The sequence below is a fragment of the Cuculus canorus genome, chromosome 2 (genome assembly GCF_017976375.1).
Source record: "Cuculus canorus isolate bCucCan1 chromosome 2, bCucCan1.pri, whole genome shotgun sequence".
Lineage (NCBI taxonomy): Eukaryota > Metazoa > Chordata > Aves > Cuculiformes > Cuculidae > Cuculus > Cuculus canorus.
In genome coordinates, this window is record NC_071402.1 from 119,849,052 (window position 1) to 119,866,773 (window position 17,722).

General features: G+C 40.8%; 1 protein-coding gene across 1 annotated transcript in view; it reads left to right on the top strand.

Moving 5' to 3' along the window:
- The first annotated feature begins 1,980 nt into the window (after positions 1–1,980).
- TOP2B (DNA topoisomerase II beta) overlaps positions 1,981–17,722 on the top strand; it is a 60,591-nt gene continuing 44,849 nt past the window's right edge. The window contains exon 1 of the mRNA XM_054059050.1: positions 1,981–2,418. Coding sequence (XP_053915025.1) covers positions 2,350–2,418 — 69 coding nt within the window. The 5' untranslated portion in view covers positions 1,981–2,349. The remainder of the gene's footprint in view (positions 2,419–17,722) is intronic.

Consider the following 17,722-nt stretch of genomic DNA (forward strand, 5'->3'; position numbering starts at 1 on the left):
CATGGTGATACTCTGAAGTGTTCCTAACAGTAGCAGAATAAAGTTCTGTGAGACATTAGAGACAAAGAATCCCTTGGGCTGATCACCAGGGTCCTGGAGAGGGCAGTGGTTTGTCGACCCTCTCCTGCCTGGAGGATCAGGACATTAATCCCATTCCAGCCACTGCTGCAGGAGCCCGTAATGGAGCTGATGGAAACCTTGTCCTACCTACTGCATCACCTCTTCTCCACCCATCCTGCAGACGAGCAAAGGGGACAGCTGTGAGCGCTCCTTCCCAAAAAAACACTTCCCTGGGGAGGGCGTGTTTCCAGTAGGAAAGCAAGGCTTCCTTTTCCCCGCAGAGAGGTGAAAGGAGGGAAGGAGCACTGTCTGCAGGGCAGGCGCTGACCCTGCAGTTCGGTCATCCCTCCATCCTTCCATCCCCCCACCTCTCCATCTCTTCCATCCCTCCATTCCCCCATCCCTCCAACCCCCCATCCCTTCATCTCTTCCATCCCTCCATCCCCCCATTGCTTCAATCCCTCCATCCTCCATCCTTCCTTCCATCTCTGCATCCTCCCATCCTTCGATCCTTCCATCCCTCCACCCTCCATCCTTCCTTCCATCCCCCATCCTTCCATCCCCGCCATCCTTCCATCCCCTCCATCCTTCCTTCCATCCATCCTCCATCCCCTCCATCCTTCCTTCCATCTCTGCATCCTTCCCTCCTTCTATCCTTCCATTCCCCATCCTTCCATCCCTGCATCCGTCCCTCCTTCTATCCTTCCATTCCCCCATCCTTCCATCCCTCCACCCCTCCGTTCCTTCCACCCCTCCATCCTTCTATCCTTCCATCCTTCCATCCTCCATCCCCTCCATCCTTCCTTCCATCCTTGCATCCTTCTATCCTTCCATCCCTCCATCCCCTCCATCATTCCTTCCATCCCTGCATCCTTCCCTCCTTCTATCTTTCCATTCCCCATCCTTCCATCTCCTCCATCCTTCCATCCTTCTATCTTTCCATCCCTCCATCCTTCCATCCCTCCACCCCTCCTTCCATCCGTCTATCCTTCTATCCCTCCATCCTCCATCCCCTCCATCCTTCCTTCTATCCTTCTATCCCTCCATCCTCCATCCCCTCCATCCTTCCTTCCATCCCTGCATCCTTCCCTCCTTCTATCCTTCCATTCCCCCATCCTTCCATCCCTGCATCATTCCCTCCTTCTATCCTTCCGTTCCCCCATCCTTCCATCCCTCCACCCCTCCCTGCCTCCCATTTCCCCGCTCCAGCCATTCCCTGCCTGCCGCTCTCCAGCGCCCCCCCGTGGCCGCCGCGCTCCTTCCCTTGTTGCCACCCGCGGTGACGTCTTTCCCCGCGGCCGCAGCCTCGCCCTCGGCTCTTCTCGCCTTCCCATTGGCCCGGTCCCCCCGAAGCCCCGCCCACCGCCGGCCTCCGATTGGCTGGCCGGGACCGCTCGGAGGCGGCCGCGGGGCAGCGCGCTTATTGTCTGAGAGCGGCGTCCCGGCCGCAGCGGTGCCGGGGGGAGGGGAGGGGGCGGGAGGAGTCGCGCCGGGCACCGGCGGGGAGGGGAGGGTGTCGCGGCGTGTGTGCGTGCGTGCGGGAGGCGGGAGGCGGGAGGGAGGAAGGGGGAGGGGACGAGGGCGAGGGGGGGGATTTTATTATTAATCCGTTTTCCGGGCCTTTGTGGCTGCGGGGCGGGAGGGGAGGAAGGGAAGGAGAGGAGGAGGAAGAAAGAAGGAGAGGAGGAGGGAGGGGAGAAGGAAAGGAGGAAGGGAAGGAGAGGAGGAAGAAAGGAAGAAGAAGTAGAGGAAGACAAAAAGAAGGAGAGGAGGAGAAAGGGAGAGAGGAGGAGAAGGAGGAGGGAGGGAAGAAGGCGAGGAGGAGGAGGAGAAGGGAGGGAAGAAGAAGAAGGAGGAGGGAAGAATAAGGAGAGGAGGAAGGGAGGGAGAGGAGGAGAAGGGAAGAAGAAGGAGAGGAGGAAGGGAGGGAGAGGGGAAGAAAGGAGGAAGAGAAGAAGAGGGTAGAGGAGGAGAATAAGAGGGTAGAGGAGGAGGGAGGGGAAGAAGAGGAGGCGGCGATAGCGGCGGGTGCTGTTGCCGCCGCGGCCGCCGGGAGGCGGAGGCACCGGTTCGTCCCTTTAAAGCCGCGGAGCCGCAGGCCCGGCCGGGCCCGCCCGCCGCCTCCGGCCTCCGCTCGGCTCTGCCCTCCTCCCGGCCCCTCTCGGCCCGCCATGGAGTAGGGTAGCGGGGACGGAGCTCTGGGTGTTCGTGTTGGTGTTTGCGGTGACTGCGTGTCCGCGCCGGCCCTCCTTGAGCCTTCGCTTCGGCTGAGGGAGAAACGGGCAGAAAATGGCAAAGTCTGGAGGAGGAGGAGGCGGCGGCGGCGGCGGTGGCGGCAGCGGTGGACTGACCTGGGTGGTGAGTTGTGGGGTGGTTGGTGCGGGCCGGGTTTTAGCGCTTTCTTATTTATATTTGTCATTTCTTTGGTTTTATTGTTGGGTTTTTTTTCCCTTTAGTTTTTGATTATTATTTCTTACTGCGTTGTGTGTGTGTAAAGATTGGCTTTTCCAAGGAGGACGAAACCCGGTGTGGAAGCGAAAGCGCCGTGGAGATGGAGCAGGACACAGGGAGAGGAGAAGACAGTCTGGGCTTGGGGTGGGCTTGAGACGAGCTCCGGGGGGCTCCTCGGGGTGCTGGGTGCTGTGGGGAAAAGGTTAGCCTGTGGGCAAAGGAGAAGGAAGGAGCCTGCTGCCTTGGGGGCTCTGGGTGGGTCAGTAAGGATGTTTGGAAGTCGTTGTCTTCCAAAGTGAGATGTGGGCTGCCTGTTGTCCCGTAAAAGTCGCGATTACTGCCTCTTGATGCACAAAGTCTTTGCGGGCTGCCAGAGGGGGTGTATGTTGTTCCCGGCTTCTTTCCCAACTGTCTGAAAAGGCAGGACCTGAAGTTCATAAGTTTAAGATGGGTAACAAGGAGGCTTTCAGAGATGTTCAGAGAACTGGAGCTGTGTGCTTTCTATTATATCTTGGAATTAAACTTCACTATCTTCCAGAAGTTGTAACTCTGTAACAGGGCCAAGAAGACCGCTTTGTTACTGATTTTCATGGATTGGGCAGAAGTAGGAAGATATATGTGGGTGGGTGGTAACTGACTCTAGAACTGGTGAATTATTTTGAGCCGTTTTGAAGTCCTTTGAGTGTTTTAGCCCTAGCTCACAGTGCAGAGGGGAGCTCTTGTCGTCTGTAGTAGTAGTGGATGCTCTCTGGTTTTGGTAAGACCTGAGGAAGGAGGAGCAAAGATGACCTGAAGGGGTCTGGTTCAACCAATCAATACTTTCCTTGCCCTTCTCTTGCTCATTGTAGAGTTCAAAAGAAGGGAACTTCTTTAACATTTAAGCAGAAGACGGTATATCTTGGTAGATAGATGGTGAAGCAGCTACATCTTTAATCAGATGCATATGCTTTACAGAGTTGCGAACTTTTAAGAAGTCTTTTAAAAAACAATAATAGTAAACTTGTGTCTTTCTACATCTTTGAGCTATTGGAAAAGAATGTGAATAGCATTGTTGGAGTGAACAAATACCATGTATTTTAATGGTGGACTGCTTCTGTGGCTCAAATTACTGCGTTTTATGTTGATAAATCTCTTTGATTTTAAGAAGCTGGTGGTGTGGAAAGGTATATAAAAATGAATGAGTTTCTAGGTGTGCCACTTGGAATTAGACGGTTTAGATACGGCAACGGCCTAAGCAGAGAAGCTAAAATTATTCTCCTTTCCTTCCTGCAATACTGTGAGATCTTTATCAACTGTGGTCTTTGGATAACTCTTCAGAATTAAGATTTTTACAGGCTAGGTTGAACCAAGTAATTGAAAGTTTTACAGCTCATATAGAAAACTGCAGAATGAAGTGTGAAAATCACTGTGTAGGCATTTTCAATGAAACATGTTCTTAAAAGTAATGGGGATGAAAGTATGGTGAGTCAACAGTTTCCTACAACTGGAAGTAATCAAACTTTTCCTTCTCTGAAAGCAGTAGAAATTCAAGTGGTTTTGTCATCTCAGAGTAGTTATAGGGAAATAATGAGATTTAGTTAAAACAGAGTTCACTTCTTTCAGAAAGCAGTAGGATGTTGTTTCTCTTGTGTACATTTTAATGCTGGAGATTGGACTTCTGAGCCAGTTCCTAGAGCCAAACCTCTTTGATGTCAGCTGTGGAACACTGGCATACAAAAGAGCAAAATTATTGCGGTGTCAAAATGGATGGGGCAGAGGCCAGTGATTGGTTTAGTGTGCCAGGCAGAGAAAAAAATGTTGATTCAGGTGATGGTTCATGAGTTGATACTATACGTTGGATTTGAGGATGAGAGGTACAAAGCTAAGGACATTACTAATGTCAGCTGTCTGTTATCAATCTGCTTGCAAACTGGGTATGCAAGTACTTGCTATTTGGTTGTGAGTTGTTTTGAAACTACCTTGATTTTTTTCAGGCTTTCTACTAGTGTGTTGAAACCACTAGGATGCTTACTTTCCGAGTAATGTGTTTTGTGTTGTTAGTTGTTTCTTTCTAAGACCATGAGTTAAACTTAATTGAAGGGTAACAGAAGTAAGCCTAGTTGTGAAGATGAGGAAATATTTAAAACTTAGTGGGATATTGATTTATTTTTCAACCTATGCATAAACTGGTGCTTACGTTTTAGTAGAGCGTTCTATTTATACATGCAGATACAAAGAAGTACAGATACTTCGTATGACAGAGAATTTACCTTACAGTGAATTTCGTAATGAGCACATCATACAAGCATCAGGTGATACGTGCTTTTACTTTTGAAAGAAAGATGAATTAAATGTTCATGGAAACAAACAGCAAGTTATCTGTATTTTCAGCTACCCGTGAGAGAACTTAAAGAGGAGTAACTAGCAGTGGTTAACTGGTAAAGTAGGCACAATTACTGGTGATGGCGACACATGGGAGTACATAGAATTAAAATATTTATTGGGAGAATAAAATTTATCATTTATAACTGAAAATAAGCAAAGATAACCTCCGATTTATCAAATGTACTATTTATTTTTAGAGGAGCATTTTTTTTGGTGTGGTTGGTGATTTTTTTTTTTTAATCATTTAGCAGCTCCCCACTCTGATAGTTGGTAGAAGGTGGAATGTAGATGAACAGATTGGTATTAATCACACATTTATGAGTGACCTTGGAAATGATCCAACAAAAGTAAGATTGTATTAAGACTTGTTACAAATCCATGCTTTTGTGACTTAGAGAAGTTGTTCACTGGTGAAACATAAAGGCATTTTCTAAGGCTAGAAAAAGTTCCTTTGAACAAGGGAAGCAGTTCTTATCATCAGCTTTTCTGTGTGTTTAGGGACTGAAGAAAATGAACTGTCATAATTGTACAGTAATAGTATGTTTTCATAAATATGCCTTGTATAGTGAAAGTGAAGTCACTGCTAGTAACAGTCAAGTGTGTTGCTTCTGATACAGTAGTAATGCTCACAAAGTTGTTGAAGAGTATTTCAAACAAGCAATACTTCATAAATTACTTCTGTCAATGTTTTCAAGGCTTTCTCCTCAACCCCAAGAGTTACACGAGCCTGATAAATGAAGGCTGAGGCCCCTGATAATAATTTAAGACTTTAAACACCACTTCCATTTTCCCGCCTTTTGTGAAAGGGATAGGTTTCAGTTCTAGGAAATGCTAGCTTAAAGTGAATATATGTTGAGTGTTTATGTGACTTTTCTTTAAAAAAATGTAATTAATATTGGATCTAATTAATATTGTGCTCTGTGAATAGAGCAGAATGGAAATTAGTAGATGGAAATATATGTGGTTTGTACTGGTTCATACTTGGTTTAAAACCTTTCTTTTATCATTTTATTTGAAAACTAATGCTGTTAACTGTAATAAAGGGATAGCTTCCAGCTTGACTTGGCTTTTAGTAACCTTTCTTTTGAATAATGTCTGATATTTTCCAATGATATGCCATAATAGCCATATACCATAACTTGTTATGGATTCTGTAGTAGGTGGTTTTGAACTTTATGGGTAGGTTTTTTTTCATCTGAAATCTGGTTAGAGTCTCTCCTGCACCAAATATCAACCCACCATTGCTGTATATTGAGCTTCATTCATTATTTTAATTTGGGTGCAAGGGCTTTTGGGCAGGAGCAAGACAGGAGTTCCCCTCTGTTAGTATAGTGCTGAAGGAAGGGTGTTGGGATATGACAGGGTGCCCAAGAATTGTATGATGTTACTGTCTATTATGAGTCTATTCGTGTAAGCTGACAGGATCCTACCTGCCTGAAGTACGAACAGTTAAGCAAATATGACTTGTAATATGACCAAATCCTAATCAAAACTTCCCTTTTAAAAAAATTAACATATGGTCTTAGAGATGAAACAAGTGTAAATGGTGGTTCTCTATTCTTTGTATCAATATTTATTGCCACTTTATTCTTTTCAAAAGCAGAGTGGGTGGTTGAAGTTCTTACACCTGAATCCTCTAAACTTCTTGAGCTGCCTTTCTAGACCCAGTTTAAAGCTTAGAATTAGCTTTGTGTTACTTTCTATTTGTTTATCTGGCCTTCTGTTCCTTTGCTGGCTGAAGCTAGGCCTAGAAGGCACTTGTCATCTGTGTCACAGTTATGTATAGCGTTAGTTGCTGTCTTTCCTCAGCTGTACTGTGGTGTCTGCTGGGGTGAAGAGAGAGAGAGAGAGAAGGGGGAAGGAAGTCTTACGTTGTTGACAAATCCTGTTTCTGTGCTTCTTTCTTGCTTTTTATAAGCCTCTACCTTTTCTTTTACTATTATGTCAACCTAATTATGTCAAATGGAGTGTTTTGCAGCTTGTGTGCCCTTCCCTGCCTCTTTCTTTACTGTTGTACAATAGAAGGTAGGCCAGACCTGAAGTAGGTGCCCAGTATGTTACTATTTACTTCTCCTAAACGTAATGCATTCTGTAGTCTTTGGAGCTATGCAGTCTATAAAAGGCCAAGGAGAAGCAGCATTCCCTCTTGTTCTTGTTGAATTTCTTGATTCTGGTGCCCTTAAGGAAGTAGTCTGGCAAAGAGGTGTGATGACTCCAGAATAGAGGGGATATTTGTGGTTCAATTTGGCGAGTGAGACACAGTAGTTCTGAAGAGACATTTAGTAGATGCTATGACTTGCCTGTCAAAAGGAAGTTGTTACCTCTTATTCTCTATTCTCTGTGTCAATATCCAGTGCAATACTTCTGTAGTCTTCTTACTGGTCTGATCTTCTCCTTGTTGGAGAGCTGAATAATGCAGAGTCAAAGAAGTGATGGAGATGAAATCAGGTAAAAGATGGGTGATGGAGCAAGATTTGGGCTACCTCTTTGACTGCAACCAAGCCACTCTTACGGTTTAGTAACATATATTCTGAGCTGGGAGGAGAACTTTGTTCTAGTGTAGATGAAAGAATGCTGAATGAGTAGAAGTGGGGAACTAAGTTGTAATGAACTCTAGGAAGGAATGTATATCATGGTGATTGGGATTACGTTAGGTGTTTGGTGGGGAAACATTCAATCACGTATCCTCTGTTAATGTTCTACAAATCTAGATTTGTGTGTGTTTATACATTTAATTTCTAAGCTTCCTGTGCTGCATTAAAGATTAAGCAAGGAGTTACTTTGTTTGGACAGATAAACTAACCTTTCCAAATAAAATAATATATAAGAAGTCTAATGTAGGCAGTTTAGGTTTGAAAAAAACTATTGTTGAACTCTAGTAATTTATTTTCATAGACTGTATTTTTCAGAAGTAGATTTTTTTTTTAGCTTGCATTGTAAACTGCCTTGTGTCTGTGCATGTAAAAGGAATCTTCAAACACATATTTATATTTCAGTTAAATAAAAGCAGCACATGTTTTATAGCTGATGGATATGAGTGATTCCATCCCTGGGAGTAGGTTTTATATGTGTGTGTATTTATATATTATAGATTATAGGAAGAGAATTCGGAAATGAAACTGATACAAGAAACTTGATATTCTTCATTTAAAACAGTAAATTTCTTGCAGGTCACCCACGAAGAAAATAATATTCTGCACAATGTAGGTGGCTTGAAAGTTCTCAAAAGCAGATCGAGCAAAAATATGTAGTTCTAAATGTGTATAAATGTGTGAAGAAACCCATTTCAAAAACTGTATGCTTGGAGATCTAGAGGTGTCCTCTCAAGTACATGTAGTGTAACCCACTTATGTTGGAAGCATTTTAATGCTAGTATTAAAAATTTGAAGTGAATATTAAGTCTAAGCATATAATAACTTTGAAAATAAATACTAATATCTATAGTATAATTTAAGTTCTAGCAGCCAAGGAAAGTGTTGAGATTGAACACAGAATATCTATTGGGTTTATAAACACAAGAGAAAAGCATTCCTTAGAAGCAAAGTGAAGCTCTTAGTAATAGTAATTTTCATTCAAAAAATGTTTTCTTGCCATTTTCTTCAGGTATTTCAGTAATGAGTAGTCAAAATGTTGATGTGAAAAGCAAGGAAAGATTAATCCCCTTCCTGATAAGTAAGAATCAGATCTACTAATTTTATAACTTCAGTTTGATTGCAAATGATTTCACTCTTATGAACGGAGTCCTTTTAATTATATTTTGAATTGCATGTTATTAAACTTTTTCTGTGATATCAGCTCATCTAGTTTCATTTAATAAAAGTATTTTAAAATGCTGTCTGCATCTTAATGTGATTCCAATTTGCATATAAATAGTTTACCACTGAAAGTAAATAAAAGTACTGCTTTTTTGTTGTTGTTAAAATGATAAATTCGTGTATTTGTTACACCATGCTTATCTAAGCAATTCTAGGTTTTGTCAAGCAAGTAAGAAAAAAGGGCATTAGTAAAGTTAGTGCAAAGACTGGTTGAGTTAGAATGTATTTGAAAGATTCAGATCTAAACATCGGATCTGTTTTCCTTTGTTGGACATAATTTTAAAAGCTACCTTAAAAAAAAGGCATAAAAGAAGGTTAAATTGCTTAATCAACTTTGTGTATTCTTGATTTTTGAGGTAGGATTTCAATTGAAATATTAAGCAGTCCTCCTTTCATGGAAGCTGTGTGTCTTGAAGAGGTACTGATTTATTTTACTCTGGGTTTGAGGTTTTTTTTCAGTGAATGAGTGTGCCTGGTTAGGTTGGAGCTTCCTGTTCCTTCTCTTAGACAAGGACTCTTAGACTCTTCTTCCTGTTTGCAAGAAGAACCAGGTATATGAAAAACTGGACAGATGTCTGCCTTAGGTGCCAAAACCTCACACACTAGCCTTCTTAATCTGTGAAGGAATCTTCAAGGAGAGAGCAAGGAACAGTATTCTCTTGTCGTGACAAGATAACAGGAGCTCTAAGATAACATTGAAAAATGATTATAAATAAAAGGAAACTGAGATAAAGTAGGAAAAAAAAGAAAAAAGCTCTTGCAACCAGATAACGTGAAATCTAATGTTTCTATAAGAGCAGTTAAAATTCTGGGGTCATTCCCCAAGCAGAACATGTTTTTCTGTGAGAAATTGGTAGTAAGATTTTCACTGGAGATATTGGAAAGCAGCTGTCCAATCTCTGTTAGCCCTGGGGTATTTTGAATTTTTAGTGAAGATAGCATAGTAGTGTATGAACATTTCAGTCTCGTGTTCATTGCTTTGGTAGTTGACAGAAAGCAAACCTTAAGTTGTATCATGTTAACCTTCCCTCCCCTAATACTGGTTAAATCTTTCACAGTATGCCATGTAAACTTTCTTCTTTGCGAGTTGAGCGATGAGCATACGTGTCAGGTAACGGAACAATGATGAAAACACAGAACGATTTAAAAATTAACCTCAAAATATATTTGAAATGATTTTGGGTGTTTTATATGGTACTTTTGATGGAGGGGTGAACTCTTCTGCCTGCCAAGATGCAGTTATTAAATTGCATATTAAAGGGTAGAATTTTGATGATCTTCAAAATTGTCAGCATTTTTAATGAGCACTCCTGAAAGGCTTTGCATAATGACTTCTGTAGGAATGTTGTTGTGGGAGGATGAGTGGCTGAGGAAGGGGGAGTTGTGGGACAGTGTTGAGACTTTTCTGACTCCTTGCTGCTGCTATTTTCTGAACTGAACTGCTGTAAGTGTATGAACACCAAACCTGTGTTCTTTTCTCATGGAGTTTACTGCAGGATTGAGACTAGGATATGTAGTCTATTTATGAGACTTGTAAAATATTTCAAGATCTATAAAATCCCCAGAGGACCAGTAGATATTGCACAGTAGGTGTTGAACAATTAAATTCAAACTACTGTTTTTGAAGAGTACTGGGTTCATGTTTACTTTAACATGGCAGAAAAGAATAGATTTTGAAAATATAGAATACCAGAAAATATGTCTGTGTTAGCATAGATACCTCTAATAATTAATAAGCCGGTGCATATGTTGTTGTGGAGCAAACTGAGGTATTTGAGAGGAATTGGTGTGACCATTTTTCATAAACTTAGTTTGTTCAATGTTTGGGACAATTTGTAAAAAGAAAATACCTTATTAATTTCCATTTATGTGGTACCTTTAAATAAATACATTGTTGCTTTTCTGTTGAAGATTCTAGGGATCAGACTCTTGAAGGTTACTACTTAATCATACTGTGTTCCTTTTTCGAGTTCCTTTTTGTACTTTGAGAAGTACAAAAACCCTGTGGACAACAGTACAGTGTTGTAGTGTTTCAATGCAAGCTAGACATGCAAATAACAGAGAGATACCAATCCTAGTATGCTGATAGCTGTTATGTTCATGAGAGTTCAGAAGATTGATTCTGTTGCACAGTTAATTGCTTCCTATTGTAGGGTGCAGTTGGTTAAGTAACCTTTAAGTGGTGTTTGTGCTTTCCTCTATCACTAATGTAACGTGACTAGTAATCTTGAAGCTGACCAGAAGACTGGGCTTTGGGTGTTGTGTAGTATAAACTTTTTATGTGTGGGTTCAGTCACGTCTTCCAGTGTACTGCAACTCAACTCCTGATCCATGTCACTATGCCAGTTAGTGTAATCTGAAAAACTAGCCCATTTGGTTTGCTCTTCTTGTGTATTCTCTTGCAGCATGAATGTCTTGAATGTTGTCTTATTCACGTCTGAAGCTTTTTTCTACAGTCATTTTCTGTAGTTTATTAATCTAAAGATAGTTCAGCAGGGTCAAAATACCTTGCAGTACAATAACGATTCAGCTGGCTGGCAAGATCTGGAAGGAAAGTTCACAGTGCTGTTCTAGGAATGTGATATTTGACATCCAGCCTGAATGGGCTTCAAAGATTTTGTTCATCAGAAGGGTCTATCAGATTGTGTCGTTCCCTTTTGAAGTAATCTTTGTATTTGGGAAATGTAGAAGTGCTGAGTCTAGAATACTTTCACAGCACTTAAACTGGTGATGCAGTAAAGCATTAAACAGGGCAAGGATACGGGAAATGGAGTTGCAAAGAAGTGCTGCCAGGTGCTGATAACCTAAAGTTCTGATGTCAGTACTTCTAGCTTTGATTTCTTGGCTAGTGGAGAGCTTCCGTGTAAGTAGGCTGATGAAACAGTGGACCAAACAGATTTGGTCATTCAGTGACCAACCCATTTCCATTCAGTGGTTCCAAGGATCACCATTCTAAGAATCTGTAGGAAAACTGTCTTAAATTGTCTTAAATTTTAACAAGATTAAATGCGTTTACTGTGAGAGTTATCTTTTTCTTTCCTTCCTTGTCTCTGAATTTTAGCTGGAAAAACAGATTCTGAGAAGATTAATTTGTTACCAAAGCATCTGTAGATGTACTTTTTTTGATACTGGGTAAACAGTATCAAAATTTAGTATTGGAATAGAACTTGCCGGTGGATAGACAACTAAAAGATTTCAGACCCTTGAATTAACAGCAGAATTCAGTTAAATTGTTATCATGCATGGGCAGATGTTAGACACGCAATTTTAAAGAAAATAGTAAAGATCAGGATCTGAATGTACTGCTGATTGTATCCAAACCTCTGCCAAATAAAGCAGAACTGTTGCTGTAGTAAATTAGTATACGTGGAAGTGAATACATATCTAGAACAATATACATAATTTTCTGGTCAGAAGTAATTATAGTGAGCATACATATTTGCTCAAAAGTGGTACTCTTGTCTTTTCAAAAGCCTTGTGGAGAAAGCAAATCCCTAAATTTTCATTTCAATCTAGTGTCCTACTATCTGGTGCATTAATAATCCTAAAATAGGAATGATGATGCTGTTATTTTGTTTAGCTATTTAATAGGAAGGTGAAGCTATGAAATTCTAAGAGTGTCATTCCATGGTGGAACTAAACAATCTAATGATATATGCTGAAAATTATGGGTTTATAAACCTTAATCTCCTAGCTGTGTATGTTTGTGCTCTTTTTGTTGCACCAGTACTTGTATGATTCTCTAGCAGATTTGCTCAGGAAGATGAACTGGTGGTAACTGATTGCTTCTGGCTGATGAAAAATGAGGGGAAGGCTCCATTTACTACTTGAACTGGCTTATTGTGAGGTCAGTTTTATTCTACTATATGAAGCAGACAAGCAAGGGTGGAGGGAAGAAAGACGGGAATTTTCCCTTTTGGCAGTAATTAACTGTTGTGTTTTTCTGTAGTGGAGAAATCTGACCATCCTCAAGCTATTCTATAACTCAATCTTCCTAACAAAACTCTATGTAATGTCCAGAGCAAATTGCCCAAAGCAGGAGATAAAAAAAAAAATTTAGGAATTTAAAATAAACAGGTTAGTCTCCCTGGAGTGAGACCAGTTCTGTGTGAGTTTACTGGCAACTCCTTCCTGTGATCAGCTTTGAGGAGGATATGATGGAGAGATTTAGTTCATGACACCAATGGTATGCAATGGTCTTTGGAAATTTGCTGTGGTGACAGGAAACTGTTGCTTTTGACTGTTTTCATCTTGGCAGGAGAGCCAAACCATTTGTTAAGCACAGCAGGAGAGTGGTTTACTTGGAAACAAAATGGGAGGGAGTTTTCATGGTGGGGGGTATTCTCGGCTAGAGTTTTCTTTGGAAAACTGCAAAATATTTATGTATTCATCAGCTATTTTTCTAAGGCAAGAAGATGCCATTATGATACAATATGTAACACCACAGTACAATCAAGTGCATATTATCCGTAGAGCTACTTAGTAATTACCATACTGCACCTATAAACTTCTTTGAGGTATAGCATATCTTCCTCAGAAGACGTAGTTTTGTTTTGAACTGGAAATGGTAGAAAATCTACCATATCACTGGATTTCATTACTTAATTAACCTCCCTAGGTTTTACAGCTTAATTATACTCAAAATTTACTGTCTTGACCTACTAAATGTACTTATCCAACACTTTATTTAAGGGAATGTAGGACACATGGCTTGTGCTTTATTAAATTCTTATGTCCCAGGGCTGCATTAGCCTTTCAGGAGAACAATCGTTGCATGTAGTATTTTTAGGAATTTAAGGCAGAGAGACAAAGCCAAAGTGAAGGTAACTTTTCATTCACTTACTAATGTGTCTTCTCTCTTCTTTTATGCTTGTCTGCCAGTCTAGAAAATGAGGCCTTTTTGCCACCTAGTAAGAAAGAACAGACGAACTAAAGAATAATGGATTTGTGGGTTTTTTTTGTTTCATTGTTTTTGTTGTTGTTTGGAAAAAGTTAACAGTGTGGAGGAGATGACAGTGGCCAATACAGGATTAGGTCTGTGTAAGTGGTGAGAAACATTAACATTTTTCAGGATTTTCAACTTCTTGTGATGGTGTGAAATTCAGCTTCTTAAAGAAAAGTAAAGCTTCCACTTAAAGAAAGGAGTTAAACTGAAGATTCCAGTTACGGCAACATTGAAACTGATGATGAAACCTGTGTTCTTTACATTTTATTTTCTGTTTATGTAGGAGTAGCTTTTCTCTAAGGCTGCCGAACTCTTCGGACCTAAGATTTAGTGTGTTGAAGTACAGCTGTTTGCAGCATAAGTAACCAAACTCAGCATGGTGGCTCAACATGATTTTGAAATGCAAAGGAAGACTGCATGACCCAATTTTCATCCGAAAAAAGGCAGTAAAAAATCTCTGACATAACAAAGCATTCGTGATATCTATATTATATGCTGAAACTTCAGTGGAGGAGACTGTAGGAAGAGAGGGGAAAAAAAAAAAAAAAAAAAAAAAAGCAGAATTTGAAGAAAGAAGATGCCAAACCCAAATATATGAGTTCTAAGGTTGAATGTAGACAGTAAAAGCTTTGTTGCCAAACTGTTGTCTACTAAAGGCTGCTTGGATTCTGACTCTTGAGATCGCAGAAGGAAAGAATGACTATAGCTTTCATACAGTACTAGATAAATGTATAGCAAGAACAACTCCAAAAGAGAAAACTTGCAGTCATTGGGGTCGTACTGGAGAAAGCATAATAAAACATAGTTATGATAGCATGCGCTATAGTCTTGATGGAGTAAACTGAGTAGCAGCTGCTGTCAACTGAGTGAGGGTTGATGTGGTTTTCCATACAGTTATCTCTATGCTGTTTAAGTGCCTAAGATGCTTACATTAGAGGTCACGATATGAAGTGTAACTGCATGTATGTAAAGAAGGATGCACAGTGCAATAGGTTGTAACACTCCAGACTACTTCAGAATGGTCATCTTGCTGACTTACATGTATGTGGATGTGTATAGTCATCATCGGTCTGGAGAATTAGGAAGTCTGAGGGACTATAAAGAATCTGTGAAGTCTTGAATGTCACAAGGATGTTGGGGAAGACAAACACTGTTTTCAAAAATATATTAAAAACTGGTAACATTAAGATTGCAAAGCAGATCCTGAAAATTGGGTAACCTGTTAACAAACAATCAAAACTCAGACCTACTGTGAAGCAGTAGACTTAAGCCTTTTGTGACACTTTGTTAATTCTCTGTAGTGGTTTTCTTATGAAACAACAGCTGGTGCTGTTTTGAGAAGTGTCATTGGAGCTCGAACAATATGAAGATCTTTCATACAGGACAGAATACAAAAGGCATTCTTGAGGCAATTCCAAAATATACAGAAGAGATTCTCAGTTAAACTACACTGCAGTTTAGTGCATGCTCGTTTTTTTTTGTTTGTTTGCTTTTAAAAAAGGGCTGTCCTGCTATATTTACTTGTATTTTAGATAGTAGAAACTCAGCGCATGAAAACACTTTTAAATTTTTTTTTTTTTAAGTTAGCAAGAAAAACATAGTAGGAACACTGTGTCAGATGTTTGCTCATAGATCTGTGACATGGATTTGGTGATGAAGTTTTTCTCTTTTTTTAGGATGAGTTCTAAATATCACTTGAACTATAAATGTCCATTCAAGATGGAGATTCGGTGTTAGTCTTCTGTTGCAGAGTACAGCCCAGCCCAGAAGGCATCATCTGGGAAACTGCAGATCTGTAGATTTCAGATGCTTACTTGTCGGCATGATAACATTAGTTTATTTAGTTAAATACTTTTTGAGTTTTGTTTTTATGCTTATGTTTCAATAGTGTGTAGCTTATTTCAGTTCTGAATGTTTATAACCTGAGTGGGGTATTTTTTTTTTGCATACAGAAGATACACGATACTTGGGGGATTGTACAAATAAAATCTCTTGTGTTCTGTGATAATGAAACTTAAAACATTTAAGTAGAGCATATTGAAAAGGTGTTTGTGATGTCTTAGTAAAAATTATAGAATTAAAGGTCTTCAAGACTACTTTTGTTTGTTTGTTTGTTTTTCCTTAGTAATCATTGACCAGGAAGAAAAAGTTATGCTGATGTTTTGTGTGTGTTTTCCTCTCTTAAATCATAAAATCACTAAAGTTGGAAAAGACCTTTAAGATTATCCAGCCCATCCATCAGCCCACCACCCCCCTCCCCAACTAAATCATGACCCAAATTGCTACATCTACACATTTTTTGAACACCTCCAGGGATGCTGACTCCACCGCTTCACTGGGCAGCCTGTTCCAATGCTTCACCACTCTTTCAATAAAGAAATGTTTTCCTAATATCCAATCTAAACCCCCCTTGGTGCAACCATGTCTGAGCAGTGTTTCACAGGCAGCTGCTGGGACAAACAGCCCAGGAGCTGCAGGCCACCCGACAAGATGCAGTTGGGTGTTATTTCACAGCCGGCATCAGACAACAGGAGCATGCTACTCTACTTGCTGTGTGTGCCTATGGCCTCAGCAGGGAGGTGACATTCGGGTGACCCAGAGCAAGACAGACTAGTTTGGAGCCTTGCCTCTACGCTAACAGAGCCACATGATACAATATGCCCTCTGGTCTACCTGCTTGATCTGCAGTTCACATCTCCTTGAGAGCTCGAGTCCGCCCTCCCATTACCTGCTGCCTTTCCTTAAGAAATTTGGGGGCTGGCAAACTGTTTGAGGAAAAGCCTATCGTGCCAGTGTACCAGTGCAGCTACAGGAGGATCCCTTAGCCTGATGTCCTCCACCTCCTTAGCTGCTGCGGTGACAGAGAGCTCTTAGCTTGGCAGCCATCCCAGCTTCACGGACAGGCTTATCTGCAGGGAGGAGCCCAGTGTGGCGCAGCAGTGAAAAGGACAGCTTGGCAGGCACAGTGTCCAGTTGCTTAACATACATAATCGTGTTCTAATTAGTGTATTATAAAAGATAATAGACGTAGCTATTGGAGGGAGTAAAGTTACAGAAGATCCTTACCGCTGCTGCGTTAAAGCAAGCTTGCTGCTCCCCAGGAAGAGACACATCTGCAGGACTGGCTCTTTTTGGACAGCAAAGTTTGTTTAGATGTGACCTCTGTTATCTGTCAACATGATGGCAATCTGGCAGTAGCATCTGGACAGAAGTAATTTTGATACTCTGGATGTTTACTGATAAGCTGGAAATTAGAACATCCTCTGAGTTGTCACTAAGACTTGAACTGGAAAAGAGAAATACTTTTCGTAGTGTTGTATTAAAGATGATGGCTTCTAGGAATCCGTTACTGATAATTCTGTATTGTAGTTGTTTTTCGTAAGATAGAGAGGTATTCATTCAGCCACATAAAAATGGACATTTTCTAATCTCCTGTTGTGGGACAAGTACAGCTACTTGAGAACTGTAACCTGGATTTATTAGGCGAAAATTTGAGTTCTTATTCTGTCTTAACATGTTACCGAGTTGAAATGCATGGTTAGACCCTAGTCCTCAGATGCTGTACAAGTAGAAGCATTTTAGAGAGCTGTCTCAAAACAGTCATAAGGATGCAATACTGATGCACGTGACAGCTGGAAAATTGGCATGTGATAACTGCCCATCATGTATATCGCTGACTGTAAAAGCCTCTTGAAGCATAAGAATTGAGAGCAAATAGAAGAGTTTGATTAGAACGAGAATTCTGGTGGTCTTTACACCTGTAATTCTGTTGCTTTCTATATGAATTGTATTTCCTCTCTCTTCCCTTTCTTCAACACTTCTTTTACTTCATCTGAGAAATATTCTCTTCTTTTCCTGCTAATCACTGGTCCCTTTAGAAGAAGTGAACACAGTGAAACAGTGCTAACAGAGCTATGGAATTGGTAAATGAGCTAAGGGTGACTCCTGTGAGGTATGAAGTCAAAGATGATCATAAAATTAAGCCAGGAAGGTCAGAAATATTTATACGCATACAGTGAAAGTCATTGGAAGCCTGGATATCAATCACACAAATACTTCAACAAAATTTATGTTGCAACTATTGGCA